Below are 16,280 nucleotides of genomic sequence, written 5' to 3'. Positions count from 1 at the left end.
TCCAATCACTTGACTCTTAAAAAGGGCACTAGAACTTCCGATTTCCAATCGAATGAGTATTCTCCTAAGTTTATGTGACGACTCCTTCCATATGAAGTGCCTCTGGAAAAAGAAAAAATAACATTGAAACCGTATGACCTTTTTTATAGGCAACGCTATAGCGCTATATATCCTCCCAGAGCATAACTTACAACGCCTGCCATTTGTCAACCCCGGAGTTTTTATTATCTGATGTTTGAACTATTTTTAACAAATTGGCTATCTCAAATTTCTATAGGATGTATTTGAGGAAAAAGGGCCTTAGGGGTGGCTAGTTGTTCCTGATCTCTTTTGACTCTTAAAAATTGAACTAGACCTTTCAATTTCCATTCCTTTTATAATAACCCTATATACCCCCTGGGAGGGGGGGGGGGCTGTGTCGACCCTGGATTTGTTGTTATATGATCTTCGAACTATTTATAACAAAATGGCTATCTCAAAATTTTTATCAGATGTATTAGGGGAAAATGGGGCAATCAAATGAGCCCTCTCCGAAGTTTCTACGAGCATCCCTTCTATAAAAACCGTATATACCGCTAGGGCACAACTTACAGCGCCAGCCCCCTGGCCCTGAGGGGTTGTGTCGACACTGGAGTTTTTGTCATATGATCTTATAGCTATTTTAACAAAATGGCTATCTCAAAAATTTTTATCGGATGTATTCATTGAAAAAAGGGCGTGGAGGGGCTAGTCGCCCTCCAATCACTTTTGACTCTTAAAGAGTCCACTAGAACTTCCGATTTCCAATCGAATGAGCCCCTCTGAAGTTCTTACGACGACCCCTTCCATACGAAGTGCACTCTGGAAAAAAAATAAAACATTGGAGCCGTACGGTCTTTATTATAGGCAACGTTATAACATTAGATGCAACCAGTTAAGGTAAGTCCGAGGGGGGTGGTAACTCTTACGCAACTTAACATAAATCTGGAATAACATCAATGGTATCAATCTATGGAAACAGTTAACGATGACAAGACGATTTTTTGTTCTGGCTGTGTTCTGTATAATGCACAAATACGATTTAAGCAGTGTTGACAATATAATATATGGTGAAGCATTGGAGTATTCTAAAAAATTGAAACTAATAGAGTCATGGGCGCCAAGAAAAGATTATATGACTCTACTTAGTTATACCATAATTGCAGTGCTATGTATAGTAAATAACTACCATATGAACAGTGTTGCCAATATAAAATGCGATTTAGCATTGGGGCTCTGCTAAAAAGTTGAAACTAATCAAGTCGTGGGCGCCAAGATGACCTTATGCCTTAACCTAGCTTTACTCCTCGACTGTTTTCTGAATAATACACAAGTACCATTTGAGCGGTGTTGTCAATATAAAATATGCCTTAGTATTGGGTTATAATAAAAAGTTAAAACTAATAAGGATGTAGATGCCAAGAAAAGAATTTTAATAGAGAAATTCTGAACAATCTTTAGAAATCCTTAGAAAACAACTAGTGAGATGATTATGGATCTGAACCATCAAGGACAACAACCACCAATGACCGTAACCACCAAGGACCTCAACCTCCAAGTGCCCCCTACCCCCAGCCTCCAAGGTGCCCCCTCCCTCCAACTTTTTGGACCCCCTCCCCCCATTTTTTATACTATTTTTTTGGGGTTGTTTAACTTTTTGTTTAACATGGTATTTTTTTCAACTTTTTTTTACATATCTTAGAATGATATAAAACGTAATTATTTATTTTCCAAATTGAAAATGATAATGATATAGAAATGTTAGTCGTGACTTACTATTAGAAAAACAATGTTTGTAGTAGCACCCTTTTTTTTTTGGACTGAATTTTTTTGGACTTAGAAATTATTCAACTTTTTTTTACGTATCTTAAAATGACATGAAATATGCTTGCGGATATACCAATCGTACTCTATGCTTGCTCATAGACACGACACGGCTTTCCCACTGATACTCTATGGCAGGTTATCGACGATAATTTCTTAAACCACATTGGCCTGACATCACATAAAGAAAGAAAAACAAGCAAAAATGGGTTTTTTATAGGCCAAATGAAAATACTGAAAAAACAAAGCGAATATTTCAAGAGGACAAACGCCTCTCTTGCTTCAGTGCGAAACGAAACGATGTATCCAAGGAAAGTGCCGAAGAGAGAAAAAAAAAACAACAACAAAAAACAAACGCGGAAAGTCAATGTGGAAAGAACCAAAAAATCAAAGAAAAAAACAAAAAATTTAAAAGATGAATAAAATTCAATAAAAGCCAAAAATTAACAGAATTAAAACCAAATACCTAACAACCATAAAAACGAGTTATTCGCCAATATCTGCGATTTGCACAAAATCCCAAAAAATATGAACTGCCATCGACGGATACTAGCGAACAACTGACAAAGAAAAGGAACCAATTCTTTCACTCAAAAAACAAAACGAACCAGCAATTAAGTAAGTTGGAGAACTATGTGATTGGATTTCGGATTTTAATTAATGCATTTCTTGCAGACACCCATTGAGACCTAAGGGGTCGTTCACGTGTTTGATTAGATGACTGGAAAAGTGGTTCAAGGTTTATTTCAGGGATTACTAAAGTATCGGCTTCTCTTTTGAGAAAACCGAAATATGACTCGTTTATTCTTAAATCCCCGGAATCTCTGTTTAAAGCTAGACCTAAATGTTGGTATTTATAAATTTCAACAGCTTCTCTGTAGTGCTGGACAATACCTTTGTCATGCGAAATAAGACTAGCTTGATTAAACCAAATAGTATGGTCTGGTTTTTCAACAATGTGCTCTGCAAGGGCAGAATGAAAATTTTCTGGTTTTTTTTGCCTTTTAAGTGTATTATTAATTGAACTAGAGTGCTGAATTAATCTATTCGTTAGTCACTGATTAGTTCTTCCAGTATACCAAAGTCTAATCAAACAAGGAATTCTGTAGACACCGGAGTTGTCGCTTGTCGGGACAACGTGTTTACCTTAATAAATTTGGGAATTGATAGTTTTTCTGGGTCTATAGTAAGTGTAAATTTTATTTTTTCTTAGATTTTTTTAAATGTGGTCTGAAATCCATTTAACATATGGGAGACCAAGATAAACTGAATTTTCCGTTTGATTTGTGTTTTCTGTGTAACTATCTGATAATCTTTTGATGCGTTTTGCAATTACAGAATTTATTAAACTAATTGGATAACCATTCCAATTAGTTGTCCATTCCAATTGACCAAAAAAGTTGGAGGGATGGGGTCCCTTGGAGGTTGGTGGTAGGGGACCCTTGGAGGTTGAGGTCCTTGGTGGTTAGGGTCATTGGTGGTTGTGGTCCTTGATGATTCAAACCTATAATCATCTCACTAGTTAATTTCTAAGGATTGTTCTGAATTTCTATATTAAAATTCTTTTCTTGGCATCTACATCTTTATTAATTTCAACTTTTTAGTAAATCCAAATGCTAAGGCATATTTTATATTGACAACACCGTTCAAATGGTACTTGTGTATTATACAGAACAAAGTTCAGGAGTAAACCTAGGTCATGGCATAAGGTCATCTTGGCGCCTATGACTATTAGTTTCAACTTTTTAGCATAGCCCCAACGCTAAACCATGTTTTATATTGGCAACACTGCTCAACTGGTAGTTATGTATTATACAGAACACAACCAAGAAGTAAAGCCGATTGAAGTAAAAAAATCGTCTTGCCATCGTTAACTGTTTCCATAGATTGATACCATTGATGTTATTACAAATTTATGTTAAGTTGCGTAAGAGTTACCACCCCCTCGGACTTTACCTTAACTGGTAAGCAGTTTAACTCTTTTAGCACTTTCATACAATCCAATTAAAAATATTATTGAGCTCTATTCCACCCCTATTATTCATTCACCAATTAAGATCATTCAGAGCAGAGTTATGCCAATGGAATACCTTTTTCGCAAATTGAGTTAGTTTTATGCAAATAATACAAAAAACATGATTATTTTCCCCTTCGGCTCAAATCAGTATTTTTACAGAAAGTCCATTGAACTATTGAACACGTTATACCAAGGTCTCTTGTAGGCATCAAATCTAATACACTTCTGAGCATATTCTTGTAGGTTTCCTTGTAGGCGTCAAATCTATTACACTTCTGAGCATATTCTTTGTACAGTTGATAGTAATTAACAGTGGTCCAGAAAACGGGTGTTGACACAGAAGCCTGTATGGCAAGTCATGTCCCTTCCGTAGTACTAGATACATGTTTGTGGTAAGTTATGTCCCGTTGTAACTGCACACATATCCATGCCTCAGGCCTTGTAGGTGTCGTGGAGCATACATGGATACTACTCACCCCTTCAATAGAAACCGTATATACCCCTAGGGCATAACTTACAACGCCAGCCCCCTGGCTCTGAGGGGTTGTGTCGACACCTGAGTTTTTGTTATATGATTTTTGAACTATTTAAAAAAAAATGGCTACCTAAAAATTTTTATTGGATTTATTTGGTGAAAAAAGCGCGTGGAGGGGCTAGCTGCTCTCCAATCACTTTTGACTCTTAAAGAGTCTATTAGAATTTCCTATTTCCAGTCGTATTAGCCCCCTCTGAAGTTTATCTGACGACCCCTTCCATACGAGGTGCCTCTGGGAAAAAAATAAAACATTGGAGCCGCATTGCCTTTGTTATAGGCAACGCTATAACATTGTCTCTGAAAAAGTGAACTACAACTTTCAATTACTAATCAAATGAGCACTCTTTGAAGTCTATACGAGCAACTAGCCTCGAGGGCAACTAGCCCCCTCGCCCCCCAAGTATATCCGATAAAAATTTTGAGATAGCAGCTTTGTTAAAATTGTTCGAAGATCATATAACAACAACTCCGGGGTCGATATAACTCCTCAGGGCCAGGAGACAGGCGTTCTATGTTATGTCCTGAGGGCATATATGGTTCTTATAGAAGGGATGCTCGTATAAACTTCAGAGAAGGCTCATTTGATTGGAAACTGAAAGTTGTAGTTCACTTTTTAAGTTAAAAGAGATCAGAAGGCAACTAGCCCCCCTCACGCCCTTTTGTTTTCTAAACCCATCTGATAAAAAATTTTGAGATAGCTATTTTGTTAAAAATTGTTCAATCAGCAGATAATAAAAATTCCGGTGTCGAAACAACCCCTCAGGTCCTGGGGTTAGGCGTTGTAAGTTGTACCCTGGGGGCATATATGGTTTTTATAGAAGGGATGATTATATAAACATTAGAGAGGGCTCATTTGATTGGAAATTGAAAGTTCTAGTTCTCTTTTAAAGAGTGAAAAGAGACCAAAGGGCAACTAGCCCCCCCCCCGCAACCTTTTCTTTCCAAACCCATCCGATAAGAACTTCGAGATAGCCATTTTGTTAAAAATAATTCAAAAATTAGATAATAAAAACCTGAGTCGACACAAACCCCCAGAGCCCGGGGGCAAGTGTTTTAAGTTATACCCGAGGGCATATAAAGTTCTTATGTAAGAGGAGGTCGTATGAGTCAAAAGGGATTGGAGGGTGTCTACCCCCCCCCCCCCCTCACACGCATACAGTCGTACACCCTCTTTTTCTTAAATGCATCCGATCAAAATTTTGAGATTGCCAATTTGTTTGAAATTTTCCTACGATCAGATAACAAAAACTTCGCGGTGAACACCCCCCCCCCCCCGAGACCTGGGGAAGGGTTTTAACTTAAGCCCTGGGGACATGTAAAGTTTCTATGGAAGAAGTGGTCGTATAAGCCTCGGATGGGGCTCAAATGATTAAAAATTGAAAGTTCTAATTTCCTTTTTAAGATTCAAAAGTTATCCGATTGCAACTAGCCCCCCCCTGCCAACCCTCTTTTCCTCAAATGCGTCCGATTGTATTTTTTTATATAACCATTTTGTTCAAAATAGACCAAAGATCATATAACAAAGAATACAGGGATAACGCTGCCCACCAAAACCTGGAGAAAAGTGTGTTAAAGTATGCCCCAGGGTTGTATATGGTTTTTATGGAAGGAATGGTAGCAATAACTTCAGAGGGAGCTCATTCGATTTTAAGTCAAAATTTTCTAGTGCCCTTTCTAAGAGTCAAAAGTGATCGGAGGGTATCTATCCACCCCCCCCCTAAGGCCTCTTTCTCCCCAAATGCATCTGCTCGAAATTTTGTGATAGCCATTGCGTTCAAAATAGTTTAAAGATCAAATAACAAAAACTCAGGGGTCAACACAGCCCCCCCCCAGATGCTGGGGAAGTGTTTTCAGCTATGCCCCGGGAGCAGATAAGGGTTTCTGTAAGGGGTGGTCGCATACACATCAGAGGTGGCTAATTTGACTTGAAATTGAAATTTCTATTTGCCTTTGAAGAGTCATCAAAAGTGATCGGTGGGCATATACCCACCCCCCCCCTCTTCTTGTATAGTCATTTTGTTTCAAGTATCCCAACGATAAGATGTCAAAACTTCGGGGCCCTAATACCCCCTTCCCCCCTCCCGAAACCCAGGGGAAGGGTTGTAAACTATGCCCTGGATGCATATAAAGTTTTTACGGAAATGGTGGTTGCATAAACTTAGGAGTGGACTCAAGTGATTAGAAATCGAAAGTTCCAGTTCCCTTTTTGAGAGTCAAATGTGATCTGATTTCAACTAGCCTCCTCTCACCAACCCCAAGGCCATAAGGCTCCAATTTTTTTCTTCAGAGGCACTTCATATGCAAGGAGTGGTGTTATAAACTTCGGAGGGGGCTCATTGAATTGGAAGTGACAATTTCTAGTGCCCTTTTTAAGAGTCAAACGGGATTGGCGGGTATCAAGCTCCCCTTTTTCCATGCCCTTTTTTCCCCAAACGCATCCAATCAAAATTTTGAGATGGCCATTATGTCCGAAATAGTCAAGAGGTGAAGTAATTAAAATAATTATTCTTCGGGGGTTGACAAAACCTCCCACTGACCCCAGGGCAAGGGCTGTAAGTTATGCAAGCTGTCCATTGTTCATATATAAGGTTATTGTTGAAGGGGTAATCGCATGGACTTCGGAAAAGCCTTATTCGATTTAAATTTAAAGTTCTAGCTCCATTTTTAAAAGTCAAGAGTAGTCAGAGGGTAGGCAATCCCTCCCCCCCTCACGTCTTTTTGTAAATGCTCTTGATCAAAAATTTGAGTTACTCATTTTGTTCAAAATCGTCCAAAATGTCATATAGCTACGGTTCCGGGTTTGAACTCACCCCCCCCGCCCTGGGGAAAGGGCTGCAAGCTATACTAGCAGCCCATCGTTAACATATGAATTTCTATGGAAGGCATGGTCGTGTAAACTTTGGAGGAAGTTCATTCGATCGGAAATTGAAATTTATTGAGCCCTTTTTAAGAATCGAAAATGATCAAAAAGTAACAAGCCCCTCCCCTTCTTGTGCCCTTTTCCCCCAAATGCATCTTACAAAAATTTTCAAATAGCTGTTTTGTTCAAAATACTCCTAAATTCAAATTGCTGGGGTTGAGAAATCCTCCATAGCCCCCAGGGAAAGTATTGTAACTTATGTAAGTTGCCCATTATTAGAATATAAGTTTTTTGTGGAAAGGGTCGAATTATTAACTTTGGAGGGGGCTCATTTGAGCGGAAATCGAAACTTTTAGTTCTTATTTTTAAGAGTAAAAAATAATCAATGGCCAATTAGCCCGCGCTCCACTTTCCCAAAGGGCATCTCGTCAAAATTTTGAGATAGACATTTTGTTCAAAATACTTCAAAGGCCAAATAAATATGCTTCCGAGTTTGAAACAGCCCCGGTGGCTCTGAGTTATGAAATTTGCTTATTGTTACTTTAATAAGTTGTTTACATCGATACCTTGTTTACTTAGATGCTTTCTTTACTTTGATACTTTGGTACTTTGATACTAATTTTGATACTTTGATGAAAGTTTGATGTTGAAAAAAAATTGAAATAAGGCATTTTCTAAAAACTTGAAACTTTTTGCAATCAAAAACGAACAAAATTTAATTTAAAAAGTTTCTGAAAAAGAAATTTTTCAAAGAAAAGTAAACATAATATTAAATTTAAGATCAGCAGATACAAATAACTGTTAAAATTCAAACTAGAAACGGCAAGAAATTACTGTTAAAGAATAAATGAAACCCAAAACGAACAGAAATGAACAAATAATCATAGCAAAAAAACGGTACAATCTCTTTATATGGGCCCTCTAAAGAAGTCCAACAAGAGATGCTACCGTCAAACGGGAGAGACGCAATGAAAAACCCGTTTTTACGAGATGATTCAATACACCGCTGTAGAAAAATACATTGTATAGCGTGGTTTTAAGATATTTAAAGTGTTGTTTTTTGGAGGTTTTTTTTGGGAGGGGGGGGAAAGGTACCTAGGTTAGGTTATTTTACATATTTAATATATGCTGCGCTTTGCCTCCACTCCCCCTAATGTGCAAACATATAGCCCAAATTTGTTTCTAAAATATTATATAGTCATCCTATTTTATTTTATTTCATTAGCATTAACCAAACTTAAATTTTTAGAAAGGCCCATATAAAGGGATTGTACCAAAAAAACATACAACAAGTACTAATATAAATGAATAAATTGCGAGAACTTACCATTAAAGAATAAATGAAGCTCAGAACGAACAGAAATTAAATAGACAATTATAGAAAACAAACATACAATAGGTACTAATATAAATGAATAAATAAATCTTAAAACGAGTGAAACTTCAATTGAATATGCAAATCAAGCTTGAACCGAACAAAAATGACTACAAACAAGAGTTTGAGTTTTGCCCCCTTCTCTTACTGTAAAAGTGTTAAACCTACTGCGTCTTTGGGGCTTTACTGAAAACTATATGTGTCTTGAACAATCTTGGAAAGTACAAATAAAGTCAAACTTAATATTTGATATATAATGATATCAATTGTTGAAAGATAATCAGTTCAAGATTTTATTTCTCTGTAATTTTTATTTTTATTTTCAATGCTGTAAGAACTGGAAAAGAAAATATTTGTCATATAATACGCTTTCAGTAAAGCGTCAAAGATGGAGTAGGCTTTAGACTTTTACAGTTAAGAAAGAGGGCAGCATCCAAACTTTTGTTTGTAGTGAAACTATATTTGTCCAGAACAGTCTTGAAAAGAATTTATAAAATTAAACTGAATATTTGATATAAAATGATGTTAATTACTGAAAGCTCATCACTTCAAAATTTAACTCTACTCTGGTTTTTATATATATTTTCAATGTTGTAATAAGAGCAAAAAAAATATTTGTAATATAATTCGTTTTCAGTAAAGCGCCAATGACACAGAAGGTTTTAGAATTTTACAGTGAAAGAAGGGGGCGAAACCCAAACTCTTGTTTGTAGAGACTTCTGCTCGTTTTAAGCTTGATTTGCATGTTCAATTTAAATTTCACTTGTTTTAAGATTTATTTACCCATTTATATTAGTACCTTTTGTATGTTTGTTTGCTATGATTGTTTATTTAATTTTTATTCGTTTTAGAGTAATTTCTTGTAATTTATTTATTTATGTTAGTACTTGTTGTTTGTTTTTTTGCTATGATTGTTTATTTATTTTCTGTTCGTTTTGGGTTTTATTTATTCTTTAATAGTAATTTCTGGTCGTTTCTAGCTTGAATTTTAACAGGCATTTGTATCTGCTGATTTTAAGTTTAAAATTAACTTTACTTTTCTTTGAAAAACTTTTTTTTCGGATTTTTTTTTTAATTATCGTTAAAAATTAGCTTGGGAGAATCAGATCCTAGCGTCGTAATGCCCCAGCTGCTTCAGGAAGTTACTTCCTCCTATGGTTGTACAAGTAAAAAATTGTAGTACTTGTCACTTGACACCAACCAGGTATCTTAAGAACTGGAACTGGAGTAGAACATTGCATATATAACACCAATTTTTAAGAAAGATAGTAAGATGAAAGTAAAAAAAAAAAAAAAAAAAAAAAAAAAAATGCAGATCTAGCCACACTTCAATCTTTATAAAGGTATTTGAGTGTTTTGTTAATGAAACCTAGCTGACGAATCTTTGAATATTCAGATTTTATTTGAGAACCGACTCGGTTTCCGCTTTGCCATGTCAGTTGAAACAGATCTTGCCACTTACCAGCAAAGGGGACGTAAAATTCCATTGTCTTTACAATTAAATTTCATAGCCTAGCCACAAATTCTAAATATCTCTCGATAGCGGCAAGTCCCCTTGGAGAATTCCCTAATAGTCCCTATGGCTTTGAAACGGTCAGCAAAGGCCTAGACTCGCGAATGATTTTAATGTGTCAAATCCCCTTAAATCACAATTCACAGCGACATCTTAATATGATAGAAATTGAATTCACAAGAGTCAAGATGTTTTCATTAAAAAAACTTATGTATTGTTGCTTATGTTTATGTTGTTTACGTTGTTTTCATAGGAGGAAAAAAAATACACATTTCACGTCACATTATACCATATTTTCTAGATAAAAATTGCATTTTCCAGCGCATTTCAAAGAATTTTTAACCCAGATTTCCCTCTTTTCAAATGTTTTCTAGATATGGTCTTAACTTTCAAACAAATTTTATTCGGCCTTTAGTTTTTCTTAAGAATATAATCGTTAAAAAATAAACCGTTCTTTTTTTCAGGAATCATAGCTTTAGATTCAACACCAGGAAAGCCAACCTCTATATCTCATTTTGTGCCGTCATCCCGTGTGGCTACTGCTGTCAAACTAGAAGCCATAGATGATGTTAACAAGGGACTCATCCCGGCTTTGCAAAATCAGTTCGATCTCCAGTTTTCTCTCAAGTATTTGAGGACAGGATCCATAATTAACCTTCGTTATCTTGGGATGAATATATCTTGCATTGTTCGGTCTTTAACGATTCAATTGGATTTAGTTGATGAATTTAATTCTTTGTCGGTGAAAGATTTAAATGACGATGATTTTTCTATGATCTTGTCTAACGTTGATGTCTCGTTTTTGAATTTTGAGGAGAAAGATTTGCCGGAAAATGGGATTAAACTGGAAGATGTTGGAGGGCTGTCTACGGTGAAGGGTGAAATGAATAAGCTTCTAGGAAGGTTGAAGAAAAAGGACTCCAGTAGTAAGTTTCAGAGTACAAATTTTTATATTAAAAAAAAATGTAACATTAAAAGAAATACTAAGAAAAACTTTTTAACGTGACCATGAAAACATACTTGGGGGGAGGTTGATACATTAAAACCTTCCTACAATAAGATAGTATAGTTTACTATATGCTGCTCTACGATAAGATAGCTTTATTCTTTGAAACAGGGGCGCCAATTGTGGAGAGGGGGTAGCGGGGTAATTGTGACTCCGATAGTTCGAAAATGCCCTTTAATGCTATCTTCATTGAAAAAACGAAAGAAAAAAAATGCCCCCTCCCCTACCGTTGATTGTGAAACATAGTGTTCTTTTGTATCTTCATTAAAAAATGGAAGAAAAATTCCTTGGCCTCCCCAATACGAGAGAAATTAAGTCATAATTGTCTTCTATACTAAAAAATTATGAAAAAAAGGAGTTCTTTTCATATGGTTCGAGGGTAAGTTACATGAATTGAACATGCAGACGAAGTTGGCAGAATCAAAACCTAAAGAATTTCTGATATCGTGGAAGCTCTCTGCTTAGGCACTGAACAGCTAAGATACATAAGACACGAAATAGGAAGTATGAACTATGAAGAATAGTAAAAAACTAAAAAACAAGATAGGATAAGTAATTTTGCAAAACCATAAAGATTCATTTGGCTGATGAATTTAAGAACACTAGACGTTAAATATTTTGAGCATGTACATCTGTCTCTAATTAACATCAACACAGAATGATGTCCTTGAAAATAACGTTTGAAAGTAAATTCATCAATATAAATTCGGATTTGAAAGAAGATTGGTTCATTTGTATATTGTTAGTGCACTTATATTAATTGTGCAGCCCATTTAACAAGCAAGCAAAAGTTTCTGGTTTACGGAATCGAAAGACCTACCAGAAAAAAAAGCCTTATAAATTAAAAGTGTAGGCACACAATACAAATATTCTTGGGGATTACGAGAGATTTTCCAGTAATCGGATTTTTCACCCCTTTCTAAAATTATTTAGACAAATATAAGTGATCATGGTTGCAGCACCAGCTGTAACCTAGTAAAAAGCGGACCACACCCCATAGTAACCAAAAAAATTCTGATCTTCAAAAAAATATATTTTAGGGGCCAAGTTTCCGGACTCTAGTGTATTGAAATATGGGCTTTTTATTTGGAGTTGTTTCTTATTTACTCCTAACGGAATAGGAGTTGGGATACTGCCAATACAAAATTGTAGTTAGTAAAAAGCAGGAAATTGATTTTGGAATTAAAACATAAGAGTCAGGGACGGTATTATGCCTTGGAAATCTAAAAGAAGCAGACTTGGCTCTCCTAAAATTCCAACACTGGAGTCAAGGTCATAGAAAATTCTTGGAATTAAAGTCGATATTTGTAATTTACTAGCTCCTCAATTCTGATTTTAATACCTTTCGTATGGAATTTTTCAAGGTTTGGAGAGGGTAGGCTTCACAATATCATAAGTTTCCATATTACAAAAACTGTATGTTGCTCGTCGAAGAACAGAGTCTAGCTGACAATTACGTTCTTCAATTTTGAAGAGTTGAAAATTAAAATCTCTTTTTATATAAATACTGTCTTTTTGTGTCTATTAGTCGCTGTCATTAGCTTTTGGTTCGATATTATCTTCTTTTTTAACTCAGCGTCGAAAACCTAACACGCTTCTTGTTATTCCATTTATTTTATATTTGTGAAAAATAACAATTCTTCAAAAATAATAATAATAAATATTGAAAATGCCGAAAACAAAAAGAAACAATGGATTGAGGCGTAGCTGATTTTTAATTGGGTATTGCTCAAAATTGAAATTCTTGTATATATTATTACTTATCGTGATACCTGTTGTAACAGCTTCATAAATATTTCCGTTTTTACTAGCTCTGACCATTCTAGAATAAACTAGACTGAATGTGACATAGAAAATTTATTAAAAAATCGTAATATTACAATGTTTCAATTATAAACAGTGCGCCTGAGCAACCAAACAACGATGCTCGGAGCAACTAATTCTGTTGTCCCCCCCTACCCTAGGAATGGCTGTGTTGGTGCGTGTTGATCAAGAGCTATGCAGTACTTGTCATAGGTGCATATGACTTTATGCCTCCAGTTCTGCTTCCTGCGCCTCTGAAGATCTACCCTGTACCTCTCATTGTCTATCCAGTGCTCGTTCCATGATTCTAGTTTTGTTTCCATATCTGACCTTCACTCTTATGCTTCTCGATAGCTATCAATACAAAGCCGAAATTGTTTCTTCTGAAGGAAAGCTTTTATGTAGCTTGTGTAAGTGAGCTTGCCTCTATCACCGGGGCTGTCTGAAATCTGATATCTTGGTAAATGGATAAGCCATAGTAGTTCTGAACTTCAAAATATATAATTGAAAAAGGGGGTATCTGGTTGTAATGACCCTGTCTGTTCCCTAGTTACGTTCCATCACCCCCGAACCTTACCATCCCGCCCGCAATAGACCGTCCCGTATAGAAACCCAAAAAGTTCCAAAGCTAACTCCCATCCCCGCTAAACATGAAAGATATCGCAAGAGTTTTGTTTCCGAGTTTTGTTGAGCTTTTTAATAACCAGGAAATCTAGTCATTAATTTTATTGTTATCTATTCACTTTTTATTTTTGGCTTCTTAACTAAAATGTTGACTCTTTTTCTTTTCTTTTTTTATGTACTCTGTACAATGAATTATGTCTGACGTGACGGTCAAGTTCTATCGATATGATATATGTATATTTACTTGTGCTTTTTTAACGAAAAATTCAAATTCGGCAACCATGCTGTGATAGAAATTTTTTCAATAAAATTCTATTCTATTCTATGTCCTTAAAATTTGACTTCTATCAGATGCTGGATTTTGGTTGAGAGATACCTCCTTCCTTTTCTTTACTTTCCTGTAAAATTTGGTGTTAGCCCTTTGGACTGCCTTTTGGCTACCCACATCCCCTCTGTTGAGCCTATATTTCTATACTACTGTCATGCTTGTACTCCTAAATAGCAATGTGATGTCCATCCTCCTTTATGCTAGCGAATTCTGGAAATCAAATTTCCAACTGGAAAACTGTGTCCTAGCTTTTGAGAGCATATGCCTTATAAGGATCCGCGGCAGGAAATATATCGCGGCAGGAAAAGGTCACCAGCATAGATGTCCGTTGGAGAACCGGTCAGCCATCAGTTAGTGACCTCTTGATGTGTAGGAGATAGACACCTTGGTCACGTCCTTCGTATGCCAGAGGATCGACTCCCAAAAACATTATATGAGTGGTGCCACGAGCGGAAACACAAAAGAGGTTGACCAAGACACACCCTACGACGGCGGTATGACCGGGACCTGAGAAGTATGGAGCTGTCTCTTCAACCACAGTGTGAAGATGTCAAGGCTGCAGCTCAGTTCCGAGATGTCTGGCGAGGCTTCATACACGTCCTATGTAGAATTCCTGGCTCTGGAGGGTCTAAGGTAATGCTTATGCTGCGATCTCTTCTTTAAAAAAAAATATTTAACAGGTAATCTCGACACCATTTTATTTGTCTAAAGTTTGAAAGTAATGGTAGAGTTTCCGTATGGAAATATTATTTTCTCAACAACAATCACCTCGCCAATAATTTTCACTTTGAATTCTTTGTATTCGCTTTTTGTGTAAAATCGATCACACTTAAGTGCTTTAAATATATTCTTAAAAAAGAAGAAAGAAGAGCCATTTATTGCGTACATATAAAACCTGGTGTCTTAGTCTGGTGTTTGACATTCAAATGTAAAGGTATACTGAGCAAAAACGATATCTAATCATTCAAATCAATGTATATTTTTATCTTTTTTAGGATACACTGTTAGATCTGTGATACTCTATGGTCCACCTGGCTGTGGAAAAACTATGCTTGCAAAGGCTCTGGCAAACGAGTTCAACATGAGTCTCGTTGAAGTAAGTGGATCCGAATTATATAGCAAATTCTATGGTGAAACAGAAGGGAGATTAAGAGATAAATTTGAAGAAGCAAAAAGGAGGTACAGTAAAGACTACATAGTTTCTATTGTTGAAACAGAACATATCCGCTTTGAAAAATTTGAAACAGGCGGAAAAAACTAGGCAGCAAGAGTTACAAACTTTATTTTTATAGAATACAAATTTATAATTAAGCCCTAGTGGAGGCCATGGATAAAATTGCCGAAGATCTAAAAGATGCAGCTAGACGGCATAATAGTAAAATATTGTACTGGCATGTTAACAAATTGAGAGGGAGTAGTCAATCCGGAGTTGGCCTAGTTAAAGATAGGAATGGGGCCGCAATTAGCGACAAGGAAAAAACTAAAGAGAGATGGGCCGAACATTTTGAGAATTTGCTTAACCGAGATAGAGTTGCAGAAAAAGATATAGAGGAAAATGAAAAAGTTTGAGATACCTTGGATGTGAAGAAAGATTTGTTTTGTGAGGAAGAATTAGCAACAGTACTAAAAGGATTAAAAATAATAAGGCTCCAGGTGCTGATAGGGTGGTATCTGAGGGCTCTGAGGTTAGAAATAAGTTACTGAAGATTATGAATATGTTTTTTGAAAAAGGGGAAGTACCTAACGATTTTAGGAAAACCTTATTTAAGCCACTTTATAAGAAAGGTGATAAAAGTGAGTGTGGTAATTATCGTGGCATTAGTCTGGTCTCTGTAGGTAGTAAATTACATAGTAGTATGATACTTTTTAGACTGAGAGATGCCGTAGACAAAGTTTTAAGAGAAGAAAAGTGCGGTTTTAGGAAAGGTAGAGGATGTGTCGACCAAATTTTCACTCTTCAGGTTAATAATTGAGAAGTGCCTGAGTTGTCAAACACCTTTGGTACTCAGTTTTATAGATTATGAGCAAGCGTTCGATTTCTGTTGATAGCAGAGCTTTAGTAAAGGTTTTATCCTTGTATGGTATACCAGACAAATACATTAAATTGATTAGTGCTATGTACGAGAATAACGCTGCTGCGGTCAAGGTAGGAAATGAGGTTAGCAGCTGGTTTCGTATTAAATCAGAAATTAAGCAAGGTTGGGTTCTATCCCTTTTTATATGGATTATTCTGATGGGCTTTGTCTTGAGCAGCACAGGAAAGGCAGTGACCACGGAATCAAATGGGGAGGAAAAAGTCTCCTGGACTTAGATTATGCTTATGACTTAAGCATCCTAGATGAAAGTGTGAGCAAAATGAAGGAAGTTTTAGAGGTTT

At 36.2% G+C, this 16,280-nt stretch overlaps 1 protein-coding gene across 3 annotated transcripts in view; it reads left to right on the top strand.

Annotated features, from left to right (window-relative positions):
• The window catches only part of LOC148945279 (ATPase family gene 2 protein homolog A), a 103,044-nt gene that overhangs the window by 17,661 nt on the left and 69,103 nt on the right, over positions 1-16,280 (top strand). For all 3 annotated transcript variants that reach the window (XM_089098740.1, XM_089098738.1, XM_089098739.1), the window contains exons 4-5: positions 10,607-11,068; positions 14,899-15,082. In XM_089098740.1, the coding sequence (XP_088954866.1) occupies positions 10,607-11,068; positions 14,899-15,082 (646 nt within the window). The remainder of the gene's footprint in view (positions 1-10,606; positions 11,069-14,898; positions 15,083-16,280) is intronic.

This window comes from Artemia sp. Qi Xiang Cuo, chromosome 13 (genome assembly GCF_049724085.1).
Source record: "Artemia sp. Qi Xiang Cuo chromosome 13, ASM4972408v1, whole genome shotgun sequence".
In the NCBI taxonomy this organism is placed as follows: Eukaryota; Metazoa; Arthropoda; class Branchiopoda; order Anostraca; family Artemiidae; genus Artemia; species Artemia sp. Qi Xiang Cuo.
Note: the sequence above shows the minus strand (reverse complement) of the source record. Positions and strands in the feature narration are given on the sequence as shown.